The sequence below is a fragment of the Microtus oregoni genome, unplaced genomic scaffold, assembly GCF_018167655.1.
Source record: "Microtus oregoni isolate MIOR12 unplaced genomic scaffold, Mior012 000049F_ref0000343, whole genome shotgun sequence".
Lineage (NCBI taxonomy): Eukaryota > Metazoa > Chordata > Mammalia > Rodentia > Cricetidae > Microtus > Microtus oregoni.
In genome coordinates this window covers 1919978-1931843 of record NW_024543223.1, presented here as the reverse complement: position 1 = coordinate 1931843, position 11866 = coordinate 1919978, and the positions used below count along the sequence as shown (strand labels likewise).

At 38.9% G+C, this 11866-nt stretch overlaps 1 protein-coding gene across 1 annotated transcript in view; it reads left to right on the top strand.

Annotated features, from left to right (window-relative positions):
• The first annotated feature begins 874 nt into the window (after positions 1 to 874).
• LOC121436406 (ATPase MORC2A) overlaps positions 875 to 11866 on the top strand; it is a 44232-nt gene continuing 33240 nt past the window's right edge. The window contains exons 1-4 of the mRNA XM_041636265.1: positions 875 to 1118; positions 1214 to 1415; positions 9921 to 9974; positions 11298 to 11332. Coding sequence (XP_041492199.1) covers positions 1097 to 1118; positions 1214 to 1415; positions 9921 to 9974; positions 11298 to 11332 — 313 coding nt within the window. The 5' untranslated portion in view covers positions 875 to 1096. The remainder of the gene's footprint in view (positions 1119 to 1213; positions 1416 to 9920; positions 9975 to 11297; positions 11333 to 11866) is intronic.

Below are 11866 nucleotides of genomic sequence, written 5' to 3'. Positions count from 1 at the left end.
TTTAAATGGCGGAGAGGGTCAGGCAAGCAGGAAGAGAGGCGCGCGCCCTCACGTGACGGGGGCGGGCCGGCGCGGGCCGGATCCGGTCACGTGGGCCCGCGTTGCTCGCCAATCCGCAGGTGGGGGTCTCGGGGCGGGGGCGGGAAGACTTGCGGCGTTGTGATTGGCCGAAGGCGCGGCGGAGAGGCCTGGGAGGCCGGGACCGTCGGAGTGAGCGAGGCGGCTCGCGCTGCGTGCCCTGACGGAGACAAAGCAGTGCCCGAGGTCGCCGTGGCGGTGGCGGCGGCGGCGGCGGCGGCGGCGGCCGAGTCCTCAGCGCCGAGTCTCGTGACGCCAGCCCTGTCGTCATCTGTTCGGGCGCGGCGTGGCGCGCGCGGGCGGCGGCGGAGGCAGCGGCAGCACATGGTTCCAAGAGCGCGCCGCGGTGGTTGAGTTCCAATTCCGCGGGGAGGGACAAAGGCATCTGCGAGCTGCAGGCAACGCCCGACCGGACCCGGGGGGGTGGGGCGTGCTCGCCGCCGTCCTCCCGGTTCTCTGCCCTGGATCCGGAACGAGTGACTTTCTCGGAGGTGGCCGCAGGACCCGGGCCTGGGCGGGCCTGAGGGGCCCGAGGCTGGCTTCTGAAGGGGGTGGGGGAAGGGCGCGTCTGAGGCGATCCGGGCGGGTGTGCTGGGTGGCGTCTCTGGGGGCCACGCTGAGTGATTCCACCCTCCACCTGTGGTGACTGTGGCCTCCCAGCCAGCTGTGCGGGGGACGGGGCTGGGGGGGGGGGTACAGGAATCCGTCGGTCAGCACCAAGGACCTGCCAGTTGGGAAGCGGTGAGGCGGGAAAGGGCATCCATCGCTCCACTGCTGGAACACCTGTGTGAGGAGTCTGGCATCTTCGGCGGTGACGAAGCCTCCCGTGGTAATGACGTAGGTGAACCGTCAGCTTTATGACAGAAGTAGGTCAATCTCTTGGTTCTCTTCAGGAAACTTAGGAGAACAGAAAAGGACTCGAAGAACGTGAAGATGAAGCCGCAATAAGCCGCCAGCTTGGAAGACCATTCCGAACCATTCACTCCGGAGGCTTCGGGAATTGCAAGAAGGACGCTCTATGCTTGCTGCTCTTAAGGACTGTAGGTTTAGGATGTAGTTCTTTCCAAAAATATTACATCATAGTCACTGAAATACGTACATCACTTGCAATTTCAAATATCTGACAATATTTTAGATAGTCGGGAAATTTTGTCCTATGAGTCACTAAGAAGCACAGATTTACCCTTGACTGGATCAACCTCTGGGAAAGCCTGTTCCGTTCTATGTTCTCCCCTGTTAACGGGCAAAGACTGGAGACTCACTGCAGTCATGGCCTTCACCAATTACAGCAGTCTCAACCGAGCTCAGCTAACCTTTGAATATCTGCACACAAATTCGTAAGTATCCTGTAGGTGGCACTGAGGTAACCAGTAACTCCTTGGTGTTAATATGGAAATCCTTTCTCCAGAAAATTTTGCTTTTTTATCCTTTGGCATGTGTCATTGGATGTCTTGAGCCATATTGAAGAACCGAGATCAGTGAAATATTTGTTGCTAATCTAGAAGAAAATGATTTTCACTTACTGGATCACAGTTTTCTAAATGCAAACTTTATATGGAGTCAGTATGTTCAGTTGTCTCATCTGTTTGATAGGAATCCAACAAGAAGGGATCACCAACATTTGGACCGTCTGGTGTCAACTGTTGTACATCTTTAGTGACAGCCTAGACAATTGGGTTTATAACAAGTGTTTCTGACAACAAGATGATGGTGACACGTAAATGACCAACTTGGAAGAAGAAAGCTATTTTTTTTTCAGCAAACAATTGCCTTTATTTATTTATTGGCAAATTGGCAGTATATCCAATGTCGTTTGTATATGCTAAGCAGAGTGGAGAATTCTTTAAAGCCCTTGGTTTAGATAGTCTTGCCCCAAAATGCATGAAAGCACAGAAGCATGCTGTTTTCATGGTTTTTGAGTAAATGAAGAGATAACATCATTATGATTCAGTGTGGAGTATTTTAGGGTTGGTATATTTATTTATTTTGAAGTCCGGTCTCTCTACATATCTATGACTGTTCTGAAAATCACTATATAGACCAGGTTGGCCTGGAACTCATGGAGATCTGCTTGCCTCTGCCCCCACGAGTGCTAGATAAAAGGAGTGCTCTACCACATCAAGCTAGGGTCAGTTCTTAAAACCATTAAGTTACCTTGTAGTGCCAAAAACATTCACCTGTGACTTTTGAGCACAAGGTAAGTATTCTATTAAAGCACTGGGATGAGGAGTTAAGACCTAAATAAATAAATGGTCTAGTTAGTGAAGATCCATCTGCAGATTATCAAGCATAGACTTCAGTTATCCCATAATAGTGCAGTGATTTTTAGCCTATTGTGATTTCATAATACTTTAAAAAATCTTTTCTGAGCCAGTCAGTGATGGTGCACGCCTTTAATCCCAGTACAGTACTCAGGAGGCAGAGGCAGGCAGATCTCTGAATTCCAGGACAGCAAGGACTACACAGAGAATATTGTCTCAAAAAAAACAAAACAGAAAACAAAACAATACCAACTGCTCTCCCCCCACCCCAAAACCCAACCAACCAAACAAAAACTTCTGAAAAGGAAGTAATGAATTTTTGTCGTTGTTGGTTTTTTTTTTTTTAAGCAGTGGCTTGTCTAATGCTGAGAGGTTTTATTTTGCATCATTTAGGAAGTTTTTTTTTTTTTTAACTGAAGTGAATTGGTTTAGAGATGGTACTATATAGAGATTACCTTGGACACATTGCGAATCTGGAACCTAGGTCACTAATCAAAGATACTAGCACAACCTTTGGCTACGCTCTCAGTGTTTTTTGTTTGTTTGTTTGTTTTTTTTTTTTGGTTTCTCAAGACAAGGTTTCTCTGTGTAACGAGCAAGGTGGCCTTGAATTTGAATTTACAGAGATCCACCTGCCTCCCTGGATCTAGGATTAAAGGTGTACACCACCACCGCCTGGCATCAGTGTTCTTTATATTTAAACTACATATTAAGAACAAGCAGATGAAGGGCACTATTCAAAAGTTCATGGCTGATTGTGTGCTATAATGTCAGCACTCATCAGATTTCAATTTTGGACTGTCAGGGCAAATTTGGAGTTACAGATTTTAAGAAATTTGGAAGACCTTTGAAAATTGACCTTCCAAATCTGTCTTGTTCCAGATTCACTATTGACTTATGCAATAACAGGAGTATAAGCAATTCATTGCTTAAACTTACAGGTTGACCCTTATTCTGGTTTTGTGTTTGAGAAAACTGAGGCTCTAAGAGATCAAGTTGTTGCAGAGGCAAATTAACGGTACCCAGATTTGACTACAGTGCTTAGTATTTTTAACCATTATGCAGTGCTGGCTGATGTTACCTTGAAGGTTTTTTTTTCTTGTCTATAAGGCAGAGGACTTAGCTTCCTGATCTATAAGTCTTTCATTTTGGTTTATTTTATTAAGCTTCCGAGTATTATGGATTATTAACAGTTTGTGGACACTGCCAAAGCAAAGAAGTAAACTGAGTTACTTGAATGAGTTGAATTGGAACTTGTGCTAGCATATCATTTGGAAACTCTGGAATTTCTTATCTGGATCACAGATTTGGTCTTTGAAATGAATCTGCTTGCTTTGAATGTGCTAGTCTTACCTTAAGAAAATATTAACTGTACACCACACACAATGAGAATTCTTTTTTCTTTCACTTAGGCTTGTACTGTGTAGCCAGGCTAGGCTTAATCCTCATGCTTCAGCCTCTTGAGTGCTAAGGGCCACCACTCTGGGCCCTCAACTTAAGTTTTCTGTTAGTAACTAATTTTAAGAGGTTTTTTGTTGTTGTTGTTGTTTCTTTTGGTCATTATGATTTGATTGGAAGTTCATTATTAGAGAAACTAAAATTTTAAAAAATTTTACGTGTGTTAGAATCAACTTCAGAGAAGGAAAGATCTTATGGTACCTGCTTTATTCTGTTAAAATCTTAAAAATGCCAGACAATTTTAGATACTACACAAACAATATTAACTATATTTTGAATTGTGAAATAAAAACATTTTATTTATTTATTTATTTATTTATTTATTTACTTTGTATTAGGCTTGCAAGCAGAGCCTGGACTAGAGGAGTAGAAATTTTTGTGGTTTGGTGGAAAGCCTGTACTTAGAAACTCTCAAACTCTATACTTGAATGCTTCTTTTCTTGCGGCTTTTTTAAGCCTCAGTTTTGTTTTTTTCTTTTTTCATTTGTAAGATGGAGATAATATAGTATTTGAGGATTATGCCAAATAACAATCAATTGGTGTTTATTCTTTATACTGTTTTATCTAGACTAAAACCTAATTGTAACCTACTCATTGATGTTAGACATTAGACAATTTTTAAAGATTATTTTTTGTGTATGAGTGTTTTACCTGTATGTATGTAAATGTACCATGTTCATGCCTGATACGTTCCAAGTTCAGAAGAAGGCATCAGATTCCCTAGAACTGGAGTTAGGGGGTGGTTGTGAGCCACCATGTGGGAACTGGGAATTGAACCTGAGTCCTCTGCAAGAGCAACATGTGCTCTAAGCCACTGAGCCAGCCATCTTCAATCCCTAGGCAGATACATTCAGAAGTATATGTTGGAAAGAGTGAACAGGTCTTAATTTTTTTAAAAATTAGATCCTATGATACTTACTCCTGATGGTTATTCTTGATTATAGCTGATAGTCTGAAAAAGAAATCTGCTTTCTTCTAATAGTATACGCTGCTTTTTATGGGATTATGCAGGCTAGGGTTTCCACAGAAAAGGAGTTTTAAGCTCTTTGGTAGTTTTTTTTCATGACTGCTATTCTTGTTATAGTAGTGGTTCCTTTGGCATAAGAGGAATATGTTTCAGCCTGGTCTACAAGAGCTAGTTCCAGGACAGGCTCCAAAACCACAGTGAAACCCTGTCTCGAAAAACTAAAAAAAAAAAAAAAAAGGAATATGTTTTTAATTTAAGATTCGTATCTTAAGTCATTTGATATACTTTTATGTAGTCAGGTAATCAGAATGCTTAAGTATAAGGTGACTTTTTTTCTATTACTCTTGGAACATTCTGTGACTTACCTTTGGCATATGGTATTTCTGAGTGGTTTTCTCCATATGAGAAGTGAATGTACAGGGGCCTATGAAGTCAGAGACTTGTGTTTCATATGATTTACAAGACTGCTGAAATGTAAGGCAATCATATTTGTATGCATGCATGTATGTGCACACACACTATTTGAATGTAAAATAACTCCACAATTTCTCAGCTTGAACTCACAGAGATCCCTGCTTGTCTCTATCTCCCCAGTACTATGATGAAAGGCATGTGCCGCTAGCTTTTTTCTGTACTAATTATGGCAATTAACTATTGTCAGCATATTCAGGAATTCAGCAAAAGCTCTCATTGTTATGAGCTTGTACAATTTTTTCTTTTAAATTCAGGTTGTCTACATAGAGAAACCATTTTTTTTTACATAACAAGCAAATTTATGTTTGATTTTATTCTGGAAATGCTGAACTGCAAAACTATTTTGGATCACATATGGTTAAATCAATTGGAAGCATCAGAGTTTTAAAAACCTTTGTGTTTTCTCGATTAGTTGACTTCAGATAAGGTACAAATGATATTTAGGTCTGTGAAGGTTTTTTTTTTTTTCTTTTTTTTTTTTTTAGAGATTTATTTATTATGTGTACGGTGTTCTGCCTGCATTCCAGAAGAGGGCACCAGATATCATGGATGGTTGTGAGCCACCATGTGGTTGCTGGGAATTGAACTCAGGTCCTCTGGAAGAGAAGTCAGTGCACTTTACTGAGCTATCTCTCCAGCCCCCCTCTTTGTTTTCTTTTTTAAATTTGAAACAGGGTCTCTCTATGTAGCCCTGGCTGCCGCTGCCCTGGAACTCACTATATAGACCAGATAGACCAGGCTGGATTCAACTCACAGAGAACCGATCCACCTGCCTCTACCTGAGTGCTGGGATTAAAGGTGTACATCACCTTGCCTGACTTGAGAAATGTCTTTAAAAATATTTAATTATATCTCACATGCTAACCAGCAGCAAGTGTACCTTTTGAAATATTTGGCAAAAAAGGAACTTCATGCATTGTGTGTGTGTGTGTGTTTTATGATTTTTTAAGGATTATTTAGAACAATGATGTCAACGTCTTTAAGCTCCATCTATCTCATGAGATTCTATTTTTTTCTGACCTTAACAGAAAGCCCTTTAATGATGTTTGCTACCATACAAAATACTCTAGCTACATTTAGTATCTATTAGGTTATCTGAAATATGTGTGTATAAAATACTAATGATACTGCTAGTAACGAGATTTGAAATTTTTTTCTTAGCTCTTATATGTACAAAGCACATTCCTAAACTTTACATAGAGTACAGTGAGATTTTAGCTAGAAGTGCTGCGTGCTTGCCCTTTTAATAGCCTTTTAATAGATTCTCAATGTCTCATTTTTTATATGAAACAGTTGGAAGTACATAGTGCTTTTTTACACTTTTTTTGTTCTTGTGGCAAAGGATGTTATTACTGTCTCCATAATTCTTACTTACAGTTTTATAATCAGAAGCCAGAAACCTTTTCCTTCCTTCCTTCCTTCCTTCCTTCCTTCCTTTCTTTTTAAATAAGGTTTCTTGTAGCCAGGGCTAATAACCTTAAACTTGATAAGTAGCCAAGAATCACCTTGAACTGATAATCTTGCCTTCACCTCTGAGTTCTAGGACTTTAGGCTTATACTACAAACCTAGTTTTTTGTTGTACATGTTAGTCAAGCACCTTACCAACTGAGTTACATGCCCAGCCTAGAAACGTCATTTTCTTTTAAGCCAGAAGAATTTGAGCTCTGTTTTATCAGTTTTATCTGTTTTATATGCAACATTCTGATGCAAGTTATACTCGTATTCTTAGTCTAGTGTGCTTTTATTACCATACATCAGGGGGTTTTTTTGAGATTCACTGACTTACGTTAAAATAAAAACATGTTCTTGTTTAAATAAATGAAAATGATTAAAAATAGAGTTTCTAGTTTATATTTCTACACACCAGTCTGGATTGTATATAAAACTAATTTGATGTAATTTTATGACTTACATCAGAACAGAAGATGACTGAAAGCTTGAGAATAAATATTAGATTACCTACTTTAAAAAAAATTCAGTCTCTGTAGAGACTGTCAGAACTTTCCAGTGCTGACTGTGTTTTCAAGTCATCATGGTATGGGGTAGTTTTCAACTGCAGTGATTGTATCTCAGAGAAACCTTAGTGGCTGTGAAACAGCCACTGCTCAAAGCAGAGTCCCCACAAGAATTCTGTTCTAAAGATAATCTAGCTATATAGCCTAGGCTTACCTAAAACTTGTTATTGTCCCTCAGCTTTATGGAATTTCAGTTGTGTGCCATCATGCCTAACTGTAGATTGACTTTTTTGTCTTAAGTACTAGGGATCTAACCTAGGCCTTGCACATGGTATGCAAGTGCTCAGATGCTGAGTTATGTCCTCTGTCTCTAGATTGACTTTTTTGTTTGTTTTTCAAGACAAGGTTTCTCTGTATAACAGTTCTGACTGTCCTGGAACTCACTCTATAGACCAGGCTGGCCTCGAACTCACAGATCTGCCTACCTCTGCATCCTAAGTGCTAGGATTAAATGCATGTACCACCACCACTCAGATTGGCTTTTAATTAACATTATCTATAACAATTCATCTTAATTTTCCAACCTGCCTCTTTGTGTATCTGCCTGCTTGTTTGCCTGTTTCTCTCTCTCTCTCTCTCTCTCTCTCTCTCTCCCTCTCTCCCTCTCTCCCTCTCCCTCCCCCCCATGAGGATTAAATCTAACACCTATGCATGCTAGACAGATACTGTGCCACAGACCTGTATCACCAGCCCTCTCCCTATACCAGTGGTTTTCAACCTTCCTAATGCTGTGACTCGTTAATACAGTTCCCCATGTTGTGGTGATAAAATTATTTTTGTTGCTACTTAATAATTGCAATTTTGCTACTGATATGAATTGTAATATAAATATTTTTGGAAATAGAGTATTACCAAAGGAGCTGTGAGCTACAGGTTGAGAACCACTGCCCTATACAGATATGGAGTGGAGTACATGGGGCATTTTTTTATCCCAACTGATAGTTTGGCAAATTTAAAGCAATAATTTTGAGGGACTGGAGAGATGGCTCAGAGGTTAAGAGCACTGACAGCTCTTCCAGAGGACCTGAGTTCAATTCCCAGCACCCACATGGTGGCTTATGACCATCTGGCTTCTGGCCTGGAGGTATACATGCAATCAGAACACTATATACATATATACAAGTCATTTTTTTAAAAAAAGTAAAAATTTTGAAAATTACTTAAATTTTTCTTTTTTTGATAATATCTTGCTACATAGTCCAGGCAGGCCTTGAGTTCTTCATCTTACTACCTTTTGGATGATGTCATTATAGGGTCTTGGGATTTCAGGCATTGCTATCATAACTGTGAACACTCAAATATTTATAATAAAGAGATGACTTTTTAAGGCAAGGTTTCTATTAGAAGTTTGATTCTTCCATGTCAGGTACTTAATATTTGGATTTTATCTGGAAGAATTTGAGCTTCATTCCATAAGTGAATTGGTGATAAAACGTCTGCATTTTGCTGCAACATCTTTCTTGGTCCTACTGCCTTTGGATTAGCAATAGATATATTCACTGATCTCATGGGAGAAAATGTCTTTCTAGAATTCTAGGAAGAGGTAGTTTTATTTATTAAAAGTTTACAGTTTAAAAAACAAGCTGAAGAATAACCTTAAGAAAATCAGTTTTCCTGGACAGTTAGAGTTTTTATAAAGAAATGGTTCACAGTTTAAAACAATATCGTAAGTGGTCAGAGATCCTAAATGCTGGGTACTAGTGTTATATTTCAATCTAAATGTTTAGAAAATGCCATTTTGATTATTGACTAAACATGAAAAAGCAAGAAAAAATTTATGAGAGTTGATTATAGTTTGTGTCTATAACTTTGTATTTCCTTTAAAAATCAAGCCGATTTTGTGGATGGTTCTATATCGACCTGTTCCTCTTTATAGTTAGTGAAGACTGTTGTAGGAAATTGTACAACTTAAGAAAGTGTAAATTGAGCATACCTGTGTGTGAGCTGTCCCAGGGAAAAGAGGAGACGCATGGGTTTTGTGCAGCTTGTAAGTGAAATCCCCTCTTCTCAGAGCGGGAGGTAGCGCAGATCATTTCAACTTCCCCAGATGTTGGCTAAAATCAGGTCTTTGACTAAGATCCTTAAAAAAAAAAATGTAAGAAATTCTCCTGCAAGGGTAAGAAGACCATTGGTATGGTCTTCTGGGTGTCCAAGGAAAAAATAACTTTTTAAGTGGAGGCTTCAGTGATTATCTCCTGGAAGCTTCTAAAAGTTTGGGTTTTGTGAAGATACCTGTCATTATTCAGAACTCAAGATACTTACTTGTAAAGATGTATGTTTATAATTGCTTACAATTCCTCCTGTGCAGAAACCGACAGCTGGTTAAATCAATGAAAGATAAAATAGAGGCATTTTTTTTCTAGGCTATTACTCTTTTTTTCATACTATCACTACTTTTAATAGTACATGTAAAAATTTCAAGGTTCTTTAAGGTGGGTTTTCAATTAAAAATAGGAAAAGTAAACATTCCTGAATAAATGGCAGGGCTTGATTTGTGGGGAATCAGCTCTAGAAAGGCTTGTGTTATGGAGTTTATATTTAGTAGTTCCATCAGTGATGCACATGTGGATTTTAGATGTTTTCTAAACCTTTTAAATGTTTATAACCTTAAGACTCATAGCTCAGGTCATAATTCTTTTGTTAACTCTTAAAATGTATTATTTCAGAACCACTCATGAATTCTTGTTTGGTGCTCTTGCTGAACTGGTTGATAATGCAAGGTATGTAGTCTTCAAGCCTTCAATTGCTTAGAGGGAGAGCTTTATGGATCATCATGACTTTTGCTCTCTGATGACTTGAGAGAAAGATGTTTTTGTTGTATATGTTGCAACTCCTAAGAGACTCGTTAGCAAAAAGTATTTTTATTATCACAGTATTTGACACTTTCTTGATTACCTTAAATTCATTCATTGCTCTTTGTGTTCCAACCTAAAAATAGGAAACTTACCACTTCCAAACCACCTTCCCTTGTGTATCAGCATCTGATAATTGTGAGAAGTAGGGAATTAAGATAGGAACTGGAGAGTCAAACTAATTGGACACATAGAGTATTAGTTTGTGTTGCCAAGACACTGTACTGCTGAATGTCTTTAAAACTAGGCCAGATTTGTGCATCTTCCCCCAAATAGTTATTTTATTACAAGTGACTACTCTTTAATCAGTATCTTCCGTTGTGGGTTTTTTTGTTATTTTGAGACAGGACCTCACTCTGGCTGGCCTGGTAACCACTGTGTTGACTAGGCTAATTAACGTTTACTTTACAGAGATCTGCTGACCTCTTCCTCTTATAGTTATATTAACAAAATATTGTCTTGGTTTTAGTGTAAACTCTAAAATTTAGATACTTATTGACTAGTGTTGACATAATGAAGGAAGAAGAGGGTAAGAGTTGATAGTAGAATTTGAAACTTCCTCAGTTAGTGAATTTACTTGTAATTTCTAATGTCTGTACAACTGTTAGTATAGTGTATACTGTTAGTACTTTTTGTGTTTTTGAGACAGGCCTTACTATACAGCCCAAAGTCCTCCTGCCTCAGTCTTTTGAGTGTAGCCATTATAGATGTGTGTTACCATACTTGACTTTTATTATTGCTTTTGTTACTATATTCTTGTTACCTGCTCATGGAAATGTACTAGATCACACATTATTTAACTACAATCTTACATCTGGCCACTTCTCCTTCAGAGGAAGTCACTGCTAGTTTATCAGACAGTGAAAGATTAATTTCCTCAGTCAAAGTGAGCTTGAAGATACCAGCATGTATGAGACTCTTAAAACTGTACCCAGGTTCTGTGTGTCATGCATCTTAATAAATTTGGAGTGCTTGAAATATTTCATAGATATGTCAGGAAAATTTTGTGGTCAAGTATAAAAACAAAACTTTAATATATATATTTAAATATATGCATATATTTACTATATCTGAATTGTTCATAGCTTGAACAATTCAAAATAATATGCATTACTCTTAAAATACTGTGTATTTTGCTGGTTGATACTTTAAATTCTCATCTATATCTCAGATTTTTTTTTCCTTTTGCAGAGATGCTGATGCCACCAGAATAGACATTTATGCTGGTAAGCCAGACTTTAGATCTTTTATTGCCTAAGAAGTGAGTGGGAAATAAATGGCTTCTGGAGCCTGGAGATGATAGAATTTCTTCATGCTCTAGGTAGAAATGGGGCAGATCCGACCACATATGTCTTAAAACCCAGGAGCTTTAAGAGGGTGCTGGAATAGAGTAGTGGGAAGTACAATGATCCAGTGTTAGTCATCTTTCTGGAAGACAGGGTCTTGTTGAAATTAATCCTTCACTACTCCTGGTAACAGGTTTTTCCCTGGAAAGTTGCTGGTATCAGTTGCAGAAAATTGCTGGTAATTGGTTTATAGAGATGCTGAGATCATGTGTTAGGCTTTTCTAGAGTAATAGAACTTACAGAATGAATCACACACACTATATATATAGTGAGAGAGGATATATATAAAAAGGGGATTTATTAGAATGACTTACAGGCTTCAGTCCACCTAATCCAACAATAGCTAGCTGTGAATAGCGTATCCAAGAACCCACTAGTTGCTCAGTCCACAAGGCTGGATGTCTCAACTAGTCT